This window comes from Narcine bancroftii, chromosome 14, assembly GCF_036971445.1.
Source record: "Narcine bancroftii isolate sNarBan1 chromosome 14, sNarBan1.hap1, whole genome shotgun sequence".
Taxonomy (NCBI): domain Eukaryota; kingdom Metazoa; phylum Chordata; class Chondrichthyes; order Torpediniformes; family Narcinidae; genus Narcine; species Narcine bancroftii.
Genome location: NC_091482.1, coordinates 65,080,045 through 65,104,055, shown reverse-complemented (window position 1 = coordinate 65,104,055; position 24,011 = coordinate 65,080,045). Strand labels below are relative to the sequence as shown.

At 36.1% G+C, this 24,011-nt stretch overlaps 1 protein-coding gene across 4 annotated transcripts in view; it reads right to left on the bottom strand.

Moving 5' to 3' along the window:
• Nucleotides 1-24,011, bottom strand: part of pias1b (protein inhibitor of activated STAT, 1b) — a 126,976-nt gene that overhangs the window by 20,299 nt on the left and 82,666 nt on the right. For all 4 annotated transcript variants that reach the window (XM_069911712.1, XM_069911714.1, XM_069911711.1 and 1 more), the window contains 6 exons: nt 19,296-19,343; nt 18,415-18,505; nt 18,194-18,328; nt 16,550-16,655; nt 11,895-11,968; nt 9,265-9,425 (listed from right to left, as the gene is read on the bottom strand). In XM_069911712.1, coding sequence (XP_069767813.1) covers nt 9,265-9,425; nt 11,895-11,968; nt 16,550-16,655; nt 18,194-18,328; nt 18,415-18,505; nt 19,296-19,343 — 615 coding nt within the window. The remainder of the gene's footprint in view (nt 1-9,264; nt 9,426-11,894; nt 11,969-16,549; nt 16,656-18,193; nt 18,329-18,414; nt 18,506-19,295; nt 19,344-24,011) is intronic.

Sequence of the window (24,011 nt, the reverse complement as noted above, 5' to 3'; positions counted from 1 at the left end):
TTTAACTCCATTGTATAATAATCATCTTATTCGTTTTTCAAAGTTTAATAATCATTTAGAGATTTGGGATTCTATAGGTATAAAAACAATGCAAGATTGTTTTGTAGAGGGGCAATTTCTTTCTTTTAATCAATTGAGAGAAAGATTTGATATACCTGTAAATACTTTGTTTGCGTATTATCAACTTAGAGCTTTGATAAAAGATAATTATGGTAGAGAGATGATTTTACCTACTTTGTCAAGATTTGAATCTTTGATTTCCTCTATACTGAAAAAGGGTCATATTTCAGTTCTGTATAATTTGTTACAAGATAGTATAGCTAAGTCAGATTCGGAGAAGTCTAAGCTTAAATGGGAGAGTGATTTAGTATTTATTTTTCCTGATGATGATTGGGCGAATATGTGTCAGGATAATATAATTAAATTGACTAATGTAAGATATGGAATGGTTAATTATAATTTTTTACATCAATTATATTTGACCCCGGAAAAATTAAAAAAAAAAAATGGGTTTAGTCATTCGGATTCTTGTTTTAGATGTGGCTTATGTACTGGGACTTTTCTACATGCCGTTTGGACTTGTGTTAAAGTTCAATCATTTTGGTAAGGAATTAAAGTAGTTTTGGAAAAATTATAAAATTTTATATTACAATTAGATCCAACAGTTTTTTTGTTGGGAAATTTGTATTCGTTAAGGGGAATGGATTGGACAAAATTCAAATTGCTTTTGTACGTTTGGTGTTATCAGTTGTGCGTAAATGTGTTGCTAGTACTTGGAAAGATGATACTGAAATTAATATATCTCGTTGGCACAATGAATTGAAAGTATGTACTGTCATGGAAAAAATTACATAATTTACATGATAATTCTTCTTTTGTTAGTAAGTGGTCTCCGTATTTGAAATATATGCATTTAGATGTACATTTATAATATTTTATATATAATATATATATAAAATCTATGTGTATATATCTGTATATATTTTTTGTTCCCCTTAAGGGAACTGGCTGAAGGGATGGGAGGGTGGGATGAGTGTTAATGTAAAATCTTTTTTTTTTAATTATTTCTTTACTGTATGTTATGTTTTTTTCTATCTATTAAATAAAGTTTGACAAAAAAATAATAGATGTGAACAGGTGGGATCCAACCAGTGTCCCATGTCACAGCCTGCCTATCTAAAAATAATCCATTTATTTCCACTATACTCCTGCTTAATAACTAGTTTAATCACCTCAATTTCACGTGTTCTAACTTTGTTCAATCTCCTATAAGGGATGTTATGGAATACCTTCCAAAAATTCCAATTCTGCAGCATCCACTTGCTTTTGTATCTATTCCATTAGTCACATCCTCAAAAGTCCAAAAGTTGCAACAATATTTGTAAATCCATGCTGACCCTGCTCAATTTGATTTTCTTTAAAGTGTTTCATTGCTATCCCTTCCATTTATAGTTTACAGCATTTCACCACCACAGACTTTAGTAGATGAATTACAAGTACTCGCTTTCACAAAAGGTTTCTCCTTTCACAAAAGGTTTTTCGCTTTTATGAAAATGTGGCCAGCGGGCCGGTCATAGGTTCAGCCAGCGGGTCGGTCAAAATTCGCTGTCTTCCCAATTCTGGGAAGTGAAATTACAGTGTACATACATAATTTCTACTTTATATGGTCTGTATTTATCACATAGTTCCTGTTTTTACTATACAGTATGTTAGTATTATTTTAGGTTTTGTGTGTTATTTGGTAATGACTTGGTGAGTTAATTTTTGATTCTGAAACACTCAAAAAAATTTCCCATAGAAATCAATCAGCTCTTTACGCCGTTTCAGCAAAAGAAAGATTCCATAGGGACGCTCTAGTTTCACAGAGCTGCGTATACCAGTGCCTCTTTACAATTGTGTGGTCACATTTGCTACCCTCCAAAACACAGGAACAATTCTAGGATCAACAGAACCCTGGCAGTTGACAGAGCATCCACTGAAAAGGCTTTGAAGTCACAGCTATGGGGATGTGGTCTGTCGTCTCTTAATGTTTCAGACATTTTCTTATTTCTCAATATATATTCTGTCTACAACAGGGCACATTTTCCCTCACTAGTCTTTTCATTTTTACAACATCAATTAAAGCTCTTAAAGGCATTATATTTCATGCCTAATCTCACATTCTGTACTGCCTTCTTGGTCCACCTTTGCCACCTTCTAAAACAATCCGATTCCTCAGATCTACCGATAACTCTACCAGCCTCTTCTTTGATTTAATACTCTAATTTCCCTCAGTGGCCATGGACGATCCACTTTTTCTTATGGGTTTTTGCACCTGAAAGGAACACATTTATTTTACAACTCCTGCAATGCTTCTTTAAATGCTAACCACTGAAAGGTCTGACAGTGAATTAGCAATGTGCTTTGCCAATGAACCATGGCCAATTCTCTTATACCATCAGTGTATTTCATTTTTACGGAGCCTTGAAATGCTGCAAAATTCCTTCTACTGTTCCACACTGCTGAAGGTTTCAAAATTAATTACAAAAATAATGACCTACCCTTTGGTGAATTTCTCTCTCTGCATATTGTCAGGGCACAATAAACTGATTTTTAGCTAATTATTAAAAGGACAGCAGCTGGCAGAGGATAGAAAGAACTACAAAAATCTACTTCTGCCACACAGCAGATTACACACATCGATTTCTTTATCTCTCTGGAATAGTTTAGACCCTCCAAAATAATTATTAATGTAATCCTATCTTTACTGAAAATTCAAAATAGATAGCGAAATATTTTGATATAACTTTGTAAATGGAGCCACGTTGAGAATCACAAGGAGACTGCAGTTGCTAGAAGCTAGAGCAAAAAAAAATTGAAGGAACTCAGAAGGATCAGGCCACATCTTTGTTTGTGGGAGGTGTAGGGGGAAATTGTCAATGTTTTGGTTATGACCCTGTATCAGGACATATTGATCCAAACTATCGACAATTTATCTCCCTCCTCCCCCCCACCCCACACACAAAGGTGTGCCATCCACTGAGGCCCCCCCCAGGTTGTTTTTCACCAAGTCCTTTGCTTTATAGCGCACATGTTCCATAAGCAATTGATTACAAAGGCATCCTTTGGGAACGTGCATTCTCTTGTGGCTCCAGCAAATAAAACACCTGCTAGGGTGCTCAAACACACTGCTGCCATTTTTGGATTTGGATATAAAAGCAGAATTTTCATCGCTGGCCTTTATCAATTTCCAGGAAGAATTAAACATATTTTAAATATATATGAATTACGTGAATCTTAAATAGCTATGCATCACTCCTGAATTGTGGCACATGGTGGAACGAGCCTGATATTCTAACATTCTAGTCGAAGCAAAATTATGACTCAAGTAAAGAGTGGTTCATGCGCCCGTTATAAGTAGAACCACTGTGACAAAAGAATGACAGAATCAAGTGGTGCTTCTTTTCGAGATATTAGGCAAAATATTTTGGCATCTGTCTGCCTAATACTGATGACATACCCCTCAGCTTTCAGTAGCAGAACAGACAACTGGTAATTGCTGAATAATTAATGCACTTGCTAACTTGATAGAAAAAAATTCAAAATTAATTAACTGCAATGGCTTCAGCAATGTGTCATTTGAGAAGGGAAAGCTTGCTGAGAGAGGGACAAGAGGCTGTTTTGTGTATATCACGTTACAAAAGCTAATCGAAAAGTGATTTGAACAGCATTTGGATGCATGTTTGTTAAAGCTTCGCTTGAGACCTAACATACCACGTAGCCACATTCATGACGGGAGATTTCAGTTGCACGTTTTCACCAGCAAGTTTCACTGAATGGTCTTGGATTTCATTACTAATGCAGGGTGCAGTCAAGCATGATACAAGGGTACGTTCATAAAGAATCATCACCAGGGATTGAATACCAACTACACGTGACATGCCAGAGCTGGATAAATACTATAGGAGAGATAAGCAAAGTTATTGGTTCAATTTCAAGTGGAAAATTCCAACATATAATGAATTACCATGGGAATCCTTAAATGAAGCAATGGAAGTCTGCTACTGGAGCAGAGAAGAATGAGGGGAAATTTGATATAGGTATACACAATTATGAGGGGTATTGCAAGAGTAAATGCCAGTAGGCTTTTTCCACTGAGGTTGGGAGAGATACAAACCAGAGGCCATGCATTATGGGGATGTGACTGGTTACATAATATATAAATATATCTTTAAAAGATGTAGATTGTGGGGCTTTGGTGTGCAGGTCACTTCACAGAGTAACACTTCACAAAAGAGATCTCATTTAAAATGCAAGAGCTGTGCATAGAGAGAGACTTCATGTCCACGGTGACTTTACAGAATCTTTGAAGAGTGCCTTTGGAGACTTCACAAGTAGGTGTTAGTTAATTGGACTGATGCTGTGGAGTGAATGGACTATTGTCTTTAAAGCAACAGATGCCTAGGCAGAAACTTGACTCTGGTGCCAGCAATCTGTCTGGTTGCAGTTTGACGTTCTAAGAGGGGTCATGTGATTTTTGCAAGCAGAAAGAGGGAAAAAAAACAAACAGGATTCTTCTCAGAGTGAGAATTGAGTTCTGCAGTCATGGCAAGCTGGCAGTTTGTTGAAACCCCATTTTGAAGATGGGTTGCGAGTTTTGAGCTCAACCTGCTGAAAAACCCTTGTAGTCCTTACAAGAGGAAATGGCTGGCTCGAGTGTTTCTCCTGAAGTAAGGGAAACAAGAGGAACTCTGTGGTGACCTGGAAGAAGAGGTTATCATTTGGAAAACCCATGATGGGGCAAGTGTCTTTGCCAGGACATTGAAGTGACAGATCAGAGGGAATCAGTTTGTGTGTGTGTCCAGCGAGCAGCAAATCTCTCTCCGAAACCAACAAGAACTTTCCTGAGCGGTAATCATTTAGGCACCAGAGCTTGGTGAAAATTCATAAATGTTAAATTCTGTTCACAGTCCAAGAATTCCTTGATACTTACTTTGAGGAGTGAGAAGATTGGACTGTGAATCAAAGAACCTTCCCGAACATATACACATTACATACACATGTGCTTAGAATTAGAAAGGGTTAAGTTAATAGTAACAAATTAAAGTTTGATACTGTTTTTATGCTTTTAGAAAATTAAAAGTAACTTTTATTTTAGTAACCATTTGTCTCAGTGAGTTTCTACTGCTGCTGGGTTTTGGGGTCCTCTGGACTTGTAACAGGTGAAAGGGGGAACATAAGGGAGAATTTCTTCACACAGAGGGATGGCTGTGTGGAAAGAGCTGCCAGCTGAAGTGGTGAATGTGGGTTCAATTTTAATATTTAAGAAAAATGCGAACATTAACATGGATGGGAGGGGTATGGAGGAATAAAAACTGTGCAGGTCAGTGGGACTGAGGCAGAAAAATAGTTCAGCACAGATGAGAAGGGCCTGTTTTCTGTGCTGTAATGTTCTATGGTTCTACTCCAATACCTGATCTAGTTGACGTAAATGTTAGATTGAAGATGTGCATAATCCAAGACTCATCCTGGTCGACCAACAGCTGGTGATATTGTGGACTTTGATTTGTAGTGGGCATGAAAGGCTGTTAGATCAATGAGATGTAATATTTCCTCTGCACCTAGGTATTTGAACTATTATACATCACCCTCAGATTAAACCAAGCTTTTAACCTTGTCAACAGTGTTAGCTCATTTGCAATCCTAAGTACAATGCCTGCCAATTTTGTATGAAGTATACAACCTATACTTTGGTTTACAAAACTTGGGTTACCTTTAAAAAAAAAAAATCACATTACAGTTTTTTATGAAACTGTTTAAAAGAATGTTCAAAGTCATCCCTCATTCTTCTCTGTAATACAGTAAAACCCCTGGTATGGGAATTGGTAATGCTGGATGAGTGGATTATCCGGTTGTTTGGGATTGCATGTTGCATGGATTGGCAAACTAACCGCATGGGGTTGTCAATTTTAAATTCTTGCATTTTTTTTTAACCTATTTATTTTGCATGATTTTTTTTCCTGTTTGCTTGAAGTCTGGATAACAGGGAATTTACTGTAAATCTTCATTAAATCACAAATATTAAAAACTTTTGTTGTGAACTTTTGTTTGCAAAACTCCAAAAAGCAGGAGGTACTATGAACCTTCCCTAACATTTGTGGTGGAAAACCAGTTGTTAAGAACGGTAAAAGACGTCAGAAGCTGATTAACCTTCTCCTTGAAAGGATGCAATAAATCAAATGTAAAGCATATTTGACAAGCTGAAACTTAAATCATTCACCCAGTGAATAATGGTGCCAGATGGCAGAATGCAGGTGCCTGAGCACTTTCAACCACCAACCACATCGCTCCCCACCCCAATTTAAAACTATGTAGCTCATTTCATACCTCTTTCCATAAACCAGTGGTTTTCAAATTTTTTCTTTCCACTCACATACCACCTTAAGTAATCCCTATGCCATAGGTGCTCTGTAATTAGAAAGGGATTGTTGAAGGTGGAAAGAAAAAGTACCAAAACCACTGTTTTAATCGTACCTGTCTAGTTATGTGCATTTTCATAACTCCAAGGGAAATGGGCAATGACGATTTTTCTCAAGCAAAATATTTCAGTTACAATTGGGTCTCGAGCCACGGTTCTCAACCTTCCCTTCCCACTCACATCCCGCCTTAAGTAATCCCTTACTAATCACAGAGCACCGATGTCATAGGGATTACTTAAAGTGGTGTGTGAGTGGAAAGAAAGTTTGAAAAGTACTGCATTAAACTGACCAAAAGACCACTAAATAAGTGTTTTTATGGATGTATTTAAAAGAATCTCCAAAGGTGTTCAATTCTCTGAAAACTTTGTCAGGTGCCAAACAACGTTATAGAAAAGATTTAAGTGAATGTTTTCTAACCAAAGAAGACCTGAGCTTTGTTACTCATCAATGCTGCTTCAGCCACCTTTGTTCTGTGGGCGTTCACATTGATGTCAGACCAGGATAATTGCCATGTTCACAGATACCAAGTCAGTCCCATTTCCCCCATCAGCCTCCTCCAGTAAAAAAAAACTGAGACTGTTTAGAACCAATTTCCAGGCTATCTTTCTCAAATTAATTCACACTTGTGTGGGAGGCTGATTCTAATTGCCATGTTCACACCTTGCTATTCAACAGTGACAGAACAGACTCGATGGGCCTAGTGGCCTGCTTCTGTTCCTTTATCTTGTGAACACAGCACCCCTACATCTTCAGATATACAAAAGACTGAGCAGATTAAGTTCCATCCTTTTCTCAGCAGTACCCTTTCTAGACCAGGTCATCAATCCACCGGAATTGATGCAAGTCCTTCTAATACCTCTTACAGTTTTCAGCCCATCCAGAATCTTTGCATCTTCCTTGGCTGAGACATCAGAGCATTTTCTTTTCCCCATGGTGAAGGATGACGTGGAGTGCTACCTCAGTGCCTGTGAATAAATTTCCTTTTTGGATTCTTACTGCCACCTCTCTCTCCAATCTTTTTCCTATTCACATACCACAGAATAATATGATTTTTTTTTTGCTGTTAGTTTTCCTCATTTGCAGAAATGACGGGCAGTTAATTTAAATAATCCAGATCACTTCAGCAGTCTAGAAATCTTGTTTTTTGTTGTACAATGTTTAAGTTATACGTCTTCAGACTTTTTCCTTGAAAAATTCTGTTATCCAAAACATATCCACTTCTGACATGAATCGTGTCAAAAAAAAACTTCATTTTCTAATTTCTGATTGCTTTTAAAGGATAAGTATACTTCACTGCATCTTTGGTCTTGGTATTATCAAATTTAAGAACACACAAGGGAATACCCGTAATTTACTGCAATTTGTATGTGACCTTTATCAAACCATGTGCGCTTTAAGGCATCCTGACATTACCCTAATGCAACATTCTTTTTCTAGGCCATCCTCCCATTAGAAGTCATGAGCCTGGAGGACCAATCAGAAATGGCACTTCACTAAAGTGTCAGGACCAGTGAACAAGTGCCTTTCTAATGGACAGATTCTCAACTTCAATAATTTTATTTCTGAATTCTTTTGAGCCTGAAGTAAGATGCATCTCTCCATCCCAATTTTTCTTCTCTTTATCATCATTTTCATGAATGGGCCCACAACCATTAGGCAGAGAAATCTAAAAGCCACAAAGATCTTCATGCATATACCAATGACCACTTTCAAAGCCAGGTGATTCGATGCATAAAAACACTAACATCTCAAACAGGCCATGGAAGAAACAAAATTTTCTGAAAACTTTTAATCAAAATCATACCCACCATGACACGTGCACAATAAGGGCAAAAGGAAAAGATTTTGCCAAATAATTCCTGTTTAAAATGCAGGTATCATCTGGACTTTGAACAAGAGTGAAGCAGTGTACAAATTTAGAATGCTCAAGGCAGTAAAAGAGCAGAGGAGTAGGAATGTGCAGAGGGTCCAAAAAGAGTTCATGCAAAAATTGAGTATTTAAATAATTAATGGGAGTGGGATGGACAAACCAACAATCTGATAAACTTAAAACTTTCAACTCAACATTGGAAAAAAAATATTTTAATTCTCTTCCTTGCAACTTTTCAACCAGCTTTTGATTTGGCTCCTCTCCAAAGGGACTCAAAACAGGCTATTACTCGTTCGAGACTACGTATAGCAGAAACACAGGAAGTACAGATTGTATTACGGCCAAATATGACTGTTTCAATGTCTGAACAGTACTGGTATGGGGATTCTAAATTATTACTCTCTCTTCTCAATCAAGGAGCAGAAGGCATTTGTCATTTTACAACAGACATGCTGGTCAAGATAAAATTAAAAACAGGACAAAGCTCTGGTCCCATATCTTCATTTTACACATACAGTATATTTATTACTAGACTAGAAAGCAGCATTAGTGTTTATCCCCGATGCTAGCCTTGCTACATGAAAAATCTTTGTGGTCATTTACATCCGGTTTGTAAATGTACATGATTTCTTCATGTAATTAACTGTTGCTTTTTTAAAATCAAATTAAGAAATTATGCCAAAAGACTGTTCAATCAAGGTCGGGTGTTCAAAATGTGTATATGCATATTTCCCAATTTTTGCTTTGCCTTGACAGTTATAAAATTTCCCCATTTTGCATTTAGATAAAAGTCCCCCAATTTTCATTGCTCAAAGGTGATCAATTTCAACACATAACATAAGCCGTACAAATATTTCTCAAAAATCACCTAATACATTTAAATCTAAGTGATTACTTAAGGATTTTTTTTTTTAAATGTCAGTTCCATTTGCTCACCCATCAATAATGAGATGGTCATAAGGACCTTTCTTATCACACACTGGACAAACCCACGTAGGTTTTTTCTCATTCATTTGAATGTAAAGTGTCGCATCAAAGCACTGGAGATGTGAGCAGGTTATAGCACGACATGGGATCGTCAATCGCATTTTGCCCAGCTGGAAAAAGAAACACATGTGTTGTTAATCAAAATTACCCCTGAATATCAATACCATCAGTCATAACAGTTCTTATTCAAAACTTCAGATATCAGTGAAATTGATGCATACAGGATTCTTATGCAACTGGAAAAAATAAAAATAAAGAAATCTCCAAAATATTTCCAAATCATAAATTTGAATTTGGTGTCCTGGTTTTGGTTGTGGCTTTGTTCACGTGCCATCTCCCATTAGCCCCCCACCCCCCCCCCCCCAACACTGCAGCAGCATGCCCTCCATTTGGTGGCAAATAGTGCCAATTGTTTCACAAATTGCATATTTCGTCCACCTATCCATAATGCCGCAGAAGACATTTTGAGCATATAATACAAAGTGCAGAAAGGCATTTTGAGCTAATTTAGTTTAATATATATAGTACAATTCCTATCTATTTTTAGTACAACTGTAGGTGGATTAGCAGCATGATGGTGAGTAGTTATTCACTTATTCTTGCTGTATTTTACATACCATTTAGCCTCAAAATAAAGAATTGTAGGGTAAAAGATTGTTACTTATAAAGGAGAAAAAACAAATAATTATGCAATTTCATTAAATGTTTATATATAGAATACTCGTGTGACATACATGATTTTCTTGAGAAATTCTCATGCAACCGGCAGTTTCATGCAATTGGCAATCTCTATTCCCCATGGATGCTGGATGGCTGAGAGTATATTGTACTTCTGAAGGCAAGTTTTTCAATTATTAATCACCAATATTGTTGGATGATAATCTGAAAACACTTAAATTTATCATATCTGTCAAGTGCAAACTCATTTGTTGTGCATACACATTTTTATTTGGAACTGCATTCAGAAAGTCAAAATTAGTTTCCAAGTATATTAGACAGATGGGGGTATGTTACCCACCTAGCATTCAGTTAATAAATCTGACATGTCAATGTTAATGTCATAAATGTGTGCTAACATTTAGTTTAGACTGAAAAATAGATGCAATTCGTGTCATTTATCCATCTAAATGAAAAAAAAAACATTTGGCCTACTATCTCCAGCTAATTATGTTATTCAGAGCCATCAAGTTCACAGCAAGTATCCCTGTAAGGCTAAAAGACATCAGGTGCTCATTCTAATTCTTCTGAAGTGTGATAGGGGTTTCCAAGTTTATCAGCATTTCATTACTGCTCTTTGAGTGAAAATCTCTTTCTTTATTTCCCAATCATTTTATTACCTCATAACTATGCCTCTCCTGTCACCATCCCCCATAGTTATTGATCTCTTGAACATTTTCTCCTGAATGTGGTGACGGGAACTGTATCCAGGTGAGGCCTAACTGAAGATTTATACAACTGTAACATGGTAGTTGTGACCTTTCTCGGAAAGGAGAATATTTACCGAGTTTATTTATGCGCCAGGGATCAATGTTCTTTATTCCTCTACGCTTAGTGCTCTGACAATTATTGCCTACTCCCAGGAATTGTTATCACTTCTCAAATGCACTCTCATTTCCCTAGCTGTGAATTCCTGCACCCCACCACTATACAGCATTATATATTGGAAAGTGTCCATTAGTGGGTGCCAAAATTAGCTGTGATAGCACCAAGATTCTGAAGCATGACCTCTTAGGCTGTGTGCAAATGTGCAACTTTGCCCAAAAAGCCATCCACCTCTAAGGGGAGAACACTTAAGGAAAAAGTTATTAAGGGGGGGGGGGGGAAGAGGGGGACAGAAGAGACAAGGGAAATCACAAACGAGATCAGATTATTTAAATGACACAAATACCAAATGCTTGACAAGGAAAGATGATTGAAATAAATTAGACTACTTTTATAATTCATTTGGAAGAATGCACACACAATAGGTATATTGAAAACTTGCTTCAGCTCACAATAAATCAAGAGCACTCTCACCAAATCTATAATCTGCATTTTCTGTACTTCTATTACACCCAAAACGTACACAAACTAAGTTCAGTCTATGCTAGCACAGTGAAATTTTAACTTTAATAACTTTTCAGAACTTTCAACAGAAAATCCAGATACACGTTGTACCATAAACAAGTTATTACATCCATGATTCATGTCCATTTAAAGTTGGTAATCAATAAAACTGAATACTTGGTTCAGACAACAGTTAACATTAGTAAAACATGGAAGTCTGCAGACACCGTGATTGAAGTAAAACCACAAAACCAAGGAAACTCAGCAGGTCAAACATTGTATAGCCAAGATAAAAACACAATACCAACATTATGGGCTTGAGCCCCTCATCAAGTTACCAGACCTTGATCTTTTGATGGAAGGGCTCAAGCCCGGAACATTGGTACAGGCTATATTGTATCTTTATCTTGGCTCTATAAAGTTCACAGTTTGACCTGCTGAGTTTCCCGAGCTTTGTGGTTTTACTATCAATGAGCAGTAAGAGGAAGAGAAGGCAATTTAATCATTAATAATTCAGATGTGGTTTTACTCACAGGACACAACAGAGACACCCGCAAACTGGTTGTGGCGATTTCACTATCAGGATCGGCTGTTAATTTCTCTTTGACTGCATGTGGAAGAAAATATTTTTTTTCCAATTACTTAAGCCGACTAAGCTTAACTTTAATATAAAACAAACACCGTACAAGTCACACCCTCCCCTCAGAACCTTAGACACCCTCATTAACCTCCTGAAAAGCCATTCTTCCTGTACAAGTTGATGGTAGTGAACGGCAGCTACAGGCGTTCCAACTTCTGGGATAATCACACAATCCCCATTCTATCCTCGTCTGACATCCAGATATATAAAATTCACCAACGGAGCTACGACAGAATAATGATGTCTATTTTTATTTGTACTTTCTCAACCTGCAGCACAGTCCGACTGCAACATCACCATTGTCATCGTGTCTGAGATCACAGAACAATGGAACTTCCCGATCTGGCAAACTTTAGAGCTCTTCAGCACACAGGGTTACCAGTGACGGAAACAGGCTTTTACCTTAATGCAATCAGAAATGCCCATTATACAGCAGTAAATGGGGTTACTGGCAGCCAACTTCACCGTCTTGTTTCACTTCAGTCCAAGTGTGAACATAAATATTTATTTAATGTCTGAATCCTAGCCTACATTTCCTTTTGTTCCTTCCTGTTAAAAATCAAGGCACCACAAAACTACCCTACATGATCTAACTATACAGGATATACCCTGCAGGGTTGAAGGGAAATGGGAAGTTTCTTGCTCGGGGAATTTGCCTTCATTTTTTACATCTTACAGCTCTTGGAACAAGAATCAGTTTCTACTCAGGCCCTCCTTTTTCCTTACCAGACCTTAAAAAAGAGCCAACACTGTACAAAACCAACCACACTTCGAGACAGAAAGGGAAAATAAAAGCAGAGTTACCAAGGTATGTATATAAAAGCCATTGTCTCAATACTTTCGCACCCAGCCTTCTAGACTGAACTATGCCACAACTATGCCTTTTAAATCAAATACATCACAGTTAGATATCATTCCTTTTCAAAAAATTTTCAATATTTATCATCTCTATCTGTCCCAAGGAATATAATATTAATTTAATTTATACCATTGTTGTTGGTATATTCTGTGTATCTGCAGCAAGAGTCTTGGTGCATCTGTACATTGTACTCGATTGACAATAAACTCTCATGCCTATCCTTCACTCCATAGAATTGAGAGGACAGAGAGAGGTTAAGGATAGGGAAAGGCAGATATCAGCCAGTTTACCCTTTAAACAAATTAGCCAAGGGCTTAAGCTTTTTATTCAAAGCCTCTTTTGGCACTGGCCCTCCACCAGCAGAGCCCTTGCTTCTGAACTCCTTCCAAAAGTGCTGTTTCCTGAAAGGTTGGCACCAAAAAATAAAATCATCACTTTTCATAACAAATGACTGACTAATTTACTATAATAAGTGGGAAGTAGAAAATTTAACCAGAGACAGGATGCTCTGGATGCACTTCTTTTGTACTGTGCTATGACCTGCTGTTGACAGTATTGGTTCTTGAATTCCAAGAGCAAGCTTACAGATTTTTACTAAGGCCATTAGATTGCTCAGGATTTTCTGGCCAACTGGCACCAATGCCATCTTAGAGGCTCTAGCAATGAAATGTGGAAACTTGCCACTGCCGATTGAGATAATCAAAATAATGTAAAAATACAAAATTAGTGAAAAAATGTATGATGATACGTGAGTTATGTCTAACTTTTAACAGTATGATTGTTCTTTCAAAATCCAATGGATGATGTTTTTAAAAAAAAAAATTTCCTGAGCTGTCCCAGAGGTTTGGAAATGTTGGGTAAAATTTGCTTAGCTGTTTAATCAATGTTGATTATCCCCTGCCAGAATCTGCAAACATCAAGACTCAAAAACAGGATCAAACACTGGCGCAGTAAAGTGAATGGCCAGTGAGCAGTAACTATCAAGATTCAGAGGTCAAGAATAATACCCTCGACAATTCCTGCCAGTGACCCAGCATATTCAAGAGGAAAATAATTTTAAACTTGAGAATTTTGATTCCAGAAACTGTTCATCCCTGATAAGATCATCACAACATAGAGGCAGATTTTAGGTGGCAACCTGCTTTTATCATTTTACATGAAATTGCTCATTGGACTTTTTGAAAGAGTCTGGCCAGATGGAAAGAGGGGTAGGAATGCCTTGCCATTTCTGACTGATCACGTTGAGCAGCCTAGGGATGTTCATTCAATGCAGAAATTAACATTTGCGATCAAAGCAATGAACTCAATAATTCTTAGGGGTTTAAAAACAAGATGGTTGAGTTTAATTTAGCCAAAATGATATTACTTGGATGTAGAGCTTGCTACGTGCAAATTGGATATTTTATTTACTAATTTACAGCCAAGATTACCTTCTAAAAAATAATTTGTGGCTTTTAAGGATCTTTGAAACATTTTTGAGTGAAACAATTCTAGCACAAGATTCCTAGCCTTCCTTTCAAAATTTAAATACATTATAGTTGAATGTGCTTTGCGATGATGAGTTTAGAATGTTGAGATCCAAATCCTTCAAAATTGCAGTTATATTAAATCAAGAGTTCTCACTGGTTACATTGATCTGTTCTGTGCAAGATTTATCTTTGAGAAACAGTAATTTTTAAATTTAGGAAGCTGGAGCACTCCTTATGTGCTATGTGTACTTCTTTCAGCTGTTCATTTTCAACATTAATCCAAGCAATCCTTTGAGCTCTTCAAATGGCTGATCTATATTGTAAACATAAATCACTTAGCCTGATCAGTCAATTAGTCATTGCTCAGGCCCTTGGCCAAAATTGCTCCAGCTAGATTTTAATGGAACATCAACTGTATCGTTAGCAGAGCAGAAAAACATACAATCTTGGCACATCCTATCCCAAACACTTGAAACACCAAATAGTAGTTTGCATATTTAGAAAGTGTTTAAATACAGCATCATTTCGCGAGATAATAATTTCATATTTTAACTCCTGAGATCTTCAAGCAGAGATCAAAAACCATGAATTTTACCATCTTGTCAGATAGCCAAGGTAAAGCAAAATTCAATTAAAAATAGATCCCATATTCGACTCTGGTTAATCAATTGCAGCTTAATAACAATCAAGTACGTCACTTAGCTCAGCAAGAGAAATTTTTTCCGATCATTAACCAAATGATGAATTTCTAAATATTGAAAATGGATAGAATTGAGATCAGCTGTTGTAAATACACGTGAACAATTTGGCAATACTCTTAAAACCTGCCACACTTAGAATAAATTGAAAAGTTTAGAGAGAAGAAATTGGAAGTAGAATAAAACCCCTGTTATCCAGAATTCAAGCAACTGGCAGAAAAATGGAGGAAAATAAATTTTAAAAATTAAAAAAATAAGTCTAACATTATAGATAAAAAATACACAACCTTAAAATTGTAAAAGTAAATGTCCTCTGATCTAACACAAATCTTTGGTGAAGGGGAAGCAAATATTCAGTCAGCTGAGGGCCTTGGCCATGCTTTGCTCATAGCAGCTGTTTGAATAAAGTTGTGTGAAACAGCAATGGCGTCGCCCTGGTTGATGCTGCTCGCCATTGGAGTGACTCCCTTAAAGTGTCTCCTTATCCCTGCTTAGTACCAGTCAGAGGCTTTGTGGCTTTATCTGTAAACATTGTTTGGGGGGGGTTAATTGTAATTGTTCATCTTTCAGGCATCTCCATGGACAGGGAGAAACCTGCAGATGCAGCGACTTAAATGTTTTCAAAGAATATGACGAAACTAAAGTAAAAATGCATTAAAATTTATATATTCGTGCAAGCAGTATTTTTGTCTTTTAAACTGTTTATTCTTAATGCAGATGTATTAGTTAGGTGCTGTAATAGTAAGTCTTATTCAGCATCTATCAATCCCTATAGGTGCTCAATACCAGGGATTTTACTGTATGTTAAAGGCTAAAATTTTAAGCAATATAGAAAACAGTCGTGCTTTACATGACTTCGACAAACATTCAAGGAAGCTGAAGAACTCTGCCATTTGAAATATTTCAAAAGCCAAGCCTGATTGGATCTATTGGGTGCTCTCCAGAATCATTTCAAGTGATACCCTGTAACGTGTTTAAAATCATGTGGCAGAGCACCATGATATCTCAGAATGGCCTAAGGCTTAGATCACTGAAGGATGTGTGTTCGGAGAGACTTTGGAGCCATTTCAGTCTCGTTATTCAAGGGAAAGGGAAAAATGGGGCTCAAAGGCTGGATGGTGTGCGTGAACAGAATCTGTTCCATCATTTGCTATCAAGTGCCCTCTGGTTCTCACTGTTCAAGTCATAGATTGAAATCAATGACAGTTGCGGGCTGCTGTAACCGATAAAGACATCTTCCATCATACTTTCAGGATTGGAACTGAAGGATTATATCCACTTGGGAGGCAAGAGATCAAATAATAAAACACACTGGCCTTCTTTGCACTGCAACCTTAAACAGATGCTTTCAGTACAATTAACTAGTGGCCCACATTTCGTTGGATTCAGCTTAAATTCGGTTTCATGCATGTCCAAAATCGATATGAACCAGAGAGTTTTGAAAAGTTGCATAATTTTTTTAAAATCACCCGGACACTGCCAAGTTACTTACGTAAAATTTTAACATGCTAATTGCGCTTACTTAATGCTCTGGAATGGTCTGGGTTCCTTATCCCTTTTGCTCGAAGTCTTTGAAGTAACACAGCGGAAGACAACTGTTTTACAAGGTAAACTGCCATGGAGTAGCTCTAGTGGGAAAGAGTGCATACTCATTAACCACAAACACAAATTAAACAAATTTAAAAAAAAAAAAATTTCTAAGCTCTTGCATCTGTTTTTTTTTTAAATATCATTATAAGTTTGGAATTGGCCCTTGTTTTCCTGGATTATGTATACAATAAAATATCCAACTATCTTTAGAAAATGTGGTAACGTACTTTATAGTGCAAATCCATCCAAGGTTTCTGGTCATTTAACATATTCTGTCCTATGATACCACCCAACCACAAAGATAAACCAATTTTAGTCTGCTTTTTAAAAAAAATCAGCTGTCAGTATGAGTACAAACTCTCTTTGGCATGGTTGTGTGTGCGCGCGTGTGCACAGACTATGAACATTGAGTCCTGTCCAGTTGAGTCGTGTCATTAAATAGGAGAGCTCATTCATTGCGAAATATTTACACATGCTGTATAACCCCACTAAAAATAGGCAATATAATGAAATTGTTATTTTTCATTGCTTGCATCATGATGTTCCCACAGAACCAAAGAACATGCTACCACAGAAACAAGCCTTTTGGCCCATCTGGTCCTTCCTGAACTATTTTTCTGCTTGGTCTCATTGACCTGCACCAGGACCATAGCCCTCCATAACCCTCACATTCACGTATCTACCCAATCTTCTCTTTAATGATGAAAACTTTCCTGCAGGTAGAGTGATGGAGCCTACATCCTCCCATGTGGGACATTGTCAAAGGCCTTACTAATGTAGACAACATTCACCGCCTTTCCTTCATCAACTTTCCTGGTAACCTCCTGGAAAAACTGCTATTTTAAATAACATCACTTTAGTGTACGAAAATTCACACCACCTTTCATTATTAAAAGGAAGCTTTGTTTTGTATGCTATCTAGGTAATCCATCTCCTATATAATAATAATAATGAATAAATACATAGAAAATTAATAAGGTAATAGTGTGACAGTATAGTGCAGGGTACAAAAATATAATGTATTCTGTCATTTAAGAGAAGGTTGGATGTGTACATGGAGGAGAGGGGGTTGGAGGGTTATTGGCAGAGGTTTGAGCTAGTGGAGTTGTTCCAGTGAACCGGTGCAGACTTGAAAGGCCGACATGGCCTGTTTCCGCTCCGTAAATGGTTATATGGGAAAAAATAAAATGTTCTGCCTCTCTTCACTGAACTCTCAAATTGTTCCAGAATGTGAGACAAATCAGAAATCATTAGTATTACATTAATATTAGAACTATCTTTAGAAATCAAGCCATAAAAATTGTATTACAAGATGCCTTTAATACAACTGATTGAACAGGTTAAGAAAACCTCTTACCTAATAACTTTGTTAAATTGTATATAATGATACTGATTTAAGATTTAATTGAGATTAGATTTAATGTCAAAGAACATGCTCAAAATGCACAAAGGCCAGATGAATTATAATTAAGCAAAACTTCTGAAACCTGCTTTGACTGATATTAAACTCAGCATCTGGGTCATGTACATTATACTGCTTTAATTAACTGGATTTTTTCAATTTTGAAAAACTTACTCTTCCAATTTCTGCTGACCACGAAACTACTATCGTGTTCGGCACCGTTGTGGACAATCTGACTAATGAGGTAATGTTGATCGGTCTGCTGGGTCGCTTTGGTTCAACACCATTTTTGGTTGGTGGTAGATAGCCCTAGGATAAAATCAAAAAGTTGCTTAGTTTTCCCCTAAAGAGCAAACCAAGTAAAGTTCCATCAGACGATCAATGTTAACACTTACTGGAAGGTTACAAGTCTTTCCATTTACTTTCACACACAAATTTGGGGGGAAATGATCTTCTTGTGGACAACTGGTTTCTGATAAACAAAACCTTTGAAAATTTGAAAACAAAGATTATTAATACAATATTTTCTTCAAGTAGCCCCTTACTTTAAAATACCAATTCTTTAACCCACAGCAGATATAGTTTCCAATTGTGATGGCACTCAAAAGCCAAAGGATGTGGTTAACGTGTGAGGTAAACTTAAATGATAAAGTCGAAAATTGTTTCATGTAAGCATTAATATTTTCTTCCACTGTTCCATTTGTCATGACCACGCCCAGCATTTAATGTGCTGCATTTTGACCAGGCCTGAGGCCTGGCAAGGAAACCTTCACTGCTATGCCTGGAGTCAATATTGGCCAAGCCAACCAAGGTCTGCAGATTTCCTTCCTGAAGGCAACTAATGAACCAATTGGATTGTTGCAAGAGTAATGAGTTTATTTCACTACTGGAAAAACCAGGTTTGTATACAGTTTTAACTAACCAAGTACAAGTCTGACAGTTACAGCCCTGTGATTTGAATTCATGCTTCATTCAAGATCCACAGATTATTGACCCAATATTTTACATTACCACCTATCTCCAATGTGAGTGATTTGGATTGAACCACAACTGTTAGATTTATATTATTTTTCAGGAATAAATTACAGAAATTAAAAAGGCTTTTATAAACTGCTCCCCCCCCCCCCCCCCCCCCCCAGTATTATTGAAAGTTTCTTAAAAGTAGTAAGGCATGGCAGATAAAAGTGGAAAGCCAAAAAACAGAAAAGGAGAGAAAGAAAGATATAAAAAACAAAATTTCAAATGAAATTCAGCTAAATAGTTTAAAGGAATTTACCTTAATTGAACCTGAACTGTGAAGTCGCATTTGGTCCCCGATATGTCCCTGAATAAGAATAAAAAATGTTTCACTTCCAAATTTACAGTCATAAATGAAATTGCACAGAAAAGTAAAATACATTTTCATTCATCCAGAAATGGAACAATTTACAGAGTTTGTTTTTTTTTCAAAAAAACATTGAGCCAAAAAATAATTGCTATTAAACAATTAAAAAGTTTTAAAAAAACATTTATCTATGGATCATGGATGTGACTGGCAATGCCAGTACTGTTCATCACTATTTGCTTCTGAATGAAGTCACATTAGTGAATCTACATGGATATGCAGAGGTTTGGTTTCTTTCTCTGAAGAACAGGGGGTGATCAGAGAGATTTTCTTTTCAATAAATCTGCTAGTTTCTTGGTTACCATTTTTGAGACTAGCTTGTTTTTATTTCCAGATTTAATTATTTAAATTCCTCAGCTGATGCAATGAATTATTTTGTTGGGGAGATTTGAGAATTTATTTTGTTGTCAAGTTTACAACCTTGCTTTATATTATTTTTATACATCAACAACATTTATCTTCACCACAAACCACAGGAAGAGAAATACCGGTCTAGGCCTCTGGATGCTAATTCAGCAATTTAACCACTGTGCCATGATACACTGTGTTATTAGAAATATAGAAAACTTACAGCACAGTACAAGTGGTACCAAATATGTCCCTACCATAGAAATTACTAGGCTTTTCCATACCCCTCTATTTTTCTAAGCTCCATGTACCTATCCAAAAGTCTTTAAAGGAACCTGGCATATCTGCTTCCACTGCAGTTGCCAGCAGACTATTCCACACACCCACCACTCTGCGTTTAAAAAAAAAACGCCCTTGACATCTCCTCTGTGCCTACTCCCCAGCACCTTAAACCAGTGTTCTCCTGTGGGAATCAGTCCTGGGGAAAAGCCTCTATCTACACAATCAATGTCCCTCATCATCTTAAACACCTCTATCAGGTCACCTCTCATCCTTCACTGCTCCAAGGAGAAAAGGCTGAGTTCACTCACTAGTTTTCATAAAGAATGCTCACTAAACCAGGCAACATCTCCTCTGAACCCTTTCTATGGCTTCCATAGCCTTCTGGTAGTGAGGTGGCCAGAACTGCAAGTGGGGACTTGGTTCAAAACAAAAAGCACCTTGCAAATTAAAAGTTCTGTACTGGAAAACTGTTCAACTTTTCACGCATCACGCAAACTATAATTAGAAGACATAGTGGAGAAATGATACAAATATATCATAACTACTTGCTTTATGTTCAAAAGTTTTAATACAGGAAGTTGTTCGAATGTTATGGGAGAAGTGCAAACATGTAGGAGTCACAAAGTAGGTAAAATAATCCAAGGTAATAAATACATCAACTAAAAATGGTTTGAACCCAGAAGTGAAATCAGGCCCATGTAAAATCAGTAATGCTCAGGATTGTTTTGTGTTTTGTTTAAAAATTAAAATCAAAGTACCAATACTGTTACCCAGCAATGTTAAGTCAAATGCCATTTACTGCAATTTACTCAGGGCTCCACAACAGATTGGTAGTGAGCCATTAGCTAAAGCCCAGTAATAATTCACCAAGAAAACATTTGGATGAACCAATTGTTCAGTGAATTGATAAAATGTGAGTATGATGCTGGCAAACAGAACATCTTAAAATGAAATAGTGAATCAATCTTTCCTGAATAAAATTCAAAGCTGGGAATTTTTTAAAAAACAACAAAAACCCACACATAATTGCTTATCTGTAGGCAAAAGCCAATACTGGCGATCATTCAGAAGAGAAGAATTGATAATAGGTACAAAAGGAGATGGGAATTGGGGGCTGCCACTAATAAGAATGATAGCCATTTTATAAATTATGTAATACAAATGCCTAAGTTTGGAATGATATCAAAATAGGGGTGGTTACGTGAATGGAAATATTAGATTATGAAATATTAATAGCTGTGAATGAGCAAAAATGCAGTGAATGGATCAATTTACTTATTTGTGAGGTAATTTTCTTCATACTTCAAGTGTGAAAAACTAAAGGCAAAGGTCATGTAAAGAGACTAGTGATTCTACTCACAAATCATTAAGATGTCTCAAATACAGAGCATCTCACTCTCTTTTCCATCCCCGTCTCCTTTCCCCCAGCTCTCCAACTCTTTCCTCTCCATTACAGAGAGCTGTCCACTTCCCTATCGCTTCTCAGCATTTTCCTCTTGGACCCTCCCACTCGTATCCACCTACGATCTCCTGCCGGTTGGTCTGTGCTCCTCCCCTTCCCCCACTATTTTCAGGTGCTTCTCTGCATTTTGCTCATATCTTGATGAAGGGTTCAGGCTCAAAACATTAGTTAATATTTCTTTATCCTTGCTACATAAAGAACACTACGTGACTTGATGAGCTTATTTATGTAAACTACAATCACAGCGTCTGCAAAACTTTGTTTAACAGCAGTGCATAATTAAATATTTTAACAGAAATCCAACTTTTTCATTTGAGGTTTGTAGAGTATATCCATAAAAAGCTTTGGTTAGATAAGAGTTGGAACATATAAACATTCAAAGGTTAGAGTTATGACAAATGGACTTTTATCTGAGTCCTTTAATTTAGAAAGATCAACTGGACAAGGTTGTCCTTTGTCACCTGCATTATTTGCAGTGGTGATAGAACCTTTAGCACAGTTAATAAGGCAGGGTAGTGACATAAAAGGTATTAAAACGGGATTAGATGAATTTAAGATTTGTTTATTTGCTGATGTGTTGATTTATTTAATAGAACCACAAGAGTTGTTAAAAGTCTTAAAGGAAAGATTAAAACAATATGGAAAACTATCGGGATATAAAGTTAGCTGGAAGAAAAGTAAACTTATGCCACTGTTTGACGCTGATTATTCTTCTTGTAAAGGTTCGCACGGTTTAAACGGACAGATCAAATTAAATATTTAGGTTTCAAAATAGATATATAAATCATTTACATATAAATTTTAAATTATTTACTGCTATTTTCTAAAATTAAAGATGATTTAGTGAGATGGAAAGACTTACCGATAACTTTAATAGGGAGAGTGAATTGTATATGAATATATATAAAATGAATATATTTCTAAGACTTCAATATATTTTTCAATCTATTTGTGTAAAATCCCTAATTTTTTTTTAAAGATTTGAATACAGTAGTTAGGAAGTTTTTATGGAAGGGTAAAATGACAAGAGTACCCATTCAAAATTAACATGGAAATACGAATTAGGAGGTTTACAACTTCCAAATTTTCAGAATTATTATAAAGCTGCTCAATTAAAATTAATTTACAGAATTATTCTGATAGAATTAATGAAAATAGAAGGGATCAATTTGTTTATAAATGGAATGCTAAATTGCTATCCATACAATTCGCCAATATTATTTCATTTGATAGAAATATGGGATAAGATAAATAAAGAAATTGATACTTAAGGCAAAATATCTAGATATATTCCTCTAACAGAATAAACTTTTCCTTTTATGGTTAATAATTATCTTCTTAAAATTTGGGATTAGAAAGGCATTAAGATAGCAAATAATTGTTATGAATTAAATCGATATCATTTATTTGAATGAATGAAAGATATCAAATACCAACCCATTCGCTTTTTTGTTATTATCAAATTAAATCGTTTTATGATTCTTATGGGAAAAATTTGGAACTTGCAAAGGAGTTGAAATTTGAAAGGATAATTCTGGAAGGTGGAAAGAAAGGATTTATATCTGAATGTATAAATTATTGCAACAGAAAATGTCTAAAATAAATTTACAAAAGTCAAGATTAAAATGGGAAAAGGATAGATCTTTGGAAAACTATTGGTAAAGATAGTATGACAAATATTATTAATGTTCATATAGACTTGTACATTTTCATTTTATACATCAATTACATTTAACCCCAGAACGTTTAAAAAGATAATTTGATTTCTGATGTACGTTTTCGATGCAGGAAGGATAAGGGGACCTTTTTACATTCAATATGGTTATGCGAAAAGTTAAACCTTTTTGGTCTCGGGTTAAGCAATTTTTACAAGATATTTTGAAAATTTAAGTTTTCTTTGGATCTTAATTGGTGATACAAGTACAATCTGTTAGAAAAATGGTTTAGATAAATTTCAAATAGCTTTTTTAAGATTGGCTTTAGCAGTAGTGAGGAAGTGTATTGCAATTGCATGGAAAGACCAGATAGAACTTAATTTACAGAGATGGCATTCAGAATTAAGATCTTGTATTCCTTTAGAAAACAAAACTAACAACTTGAGAGACAAATACTCTACTTTTAGGAAAGTTTGGAGCCTTTACATAGATCATTTGGATTTGAAATTTTAAAGATTTGAACCTAGTTGTGGCAGTGTCTCCTCATCACGTGGTATGGTTATTTCTCCTCATTTTCTTCTTTCTTTTTTAAAGTGTTGGGAATGTTGGGGGGGGGGAGGGGTAATGTTAGTTTAAGGGGATAGGGGTAGATTTAGAGGGGTTTTTATACATAAACCAGGTTCGGCATATTTTGTATTAAATTGTATTATGTGTCTAATCTTGGATGTTTAAATTTTAAATAAAACTCAAAAAAATTGGTCTTTCACATAGAATTACAACATTTAATTCAACCAACTAATTTTCCCACTGACAGTAGAGAATGCAATCAAAACAAAATCATGTTAAAAGAACATTGATTAC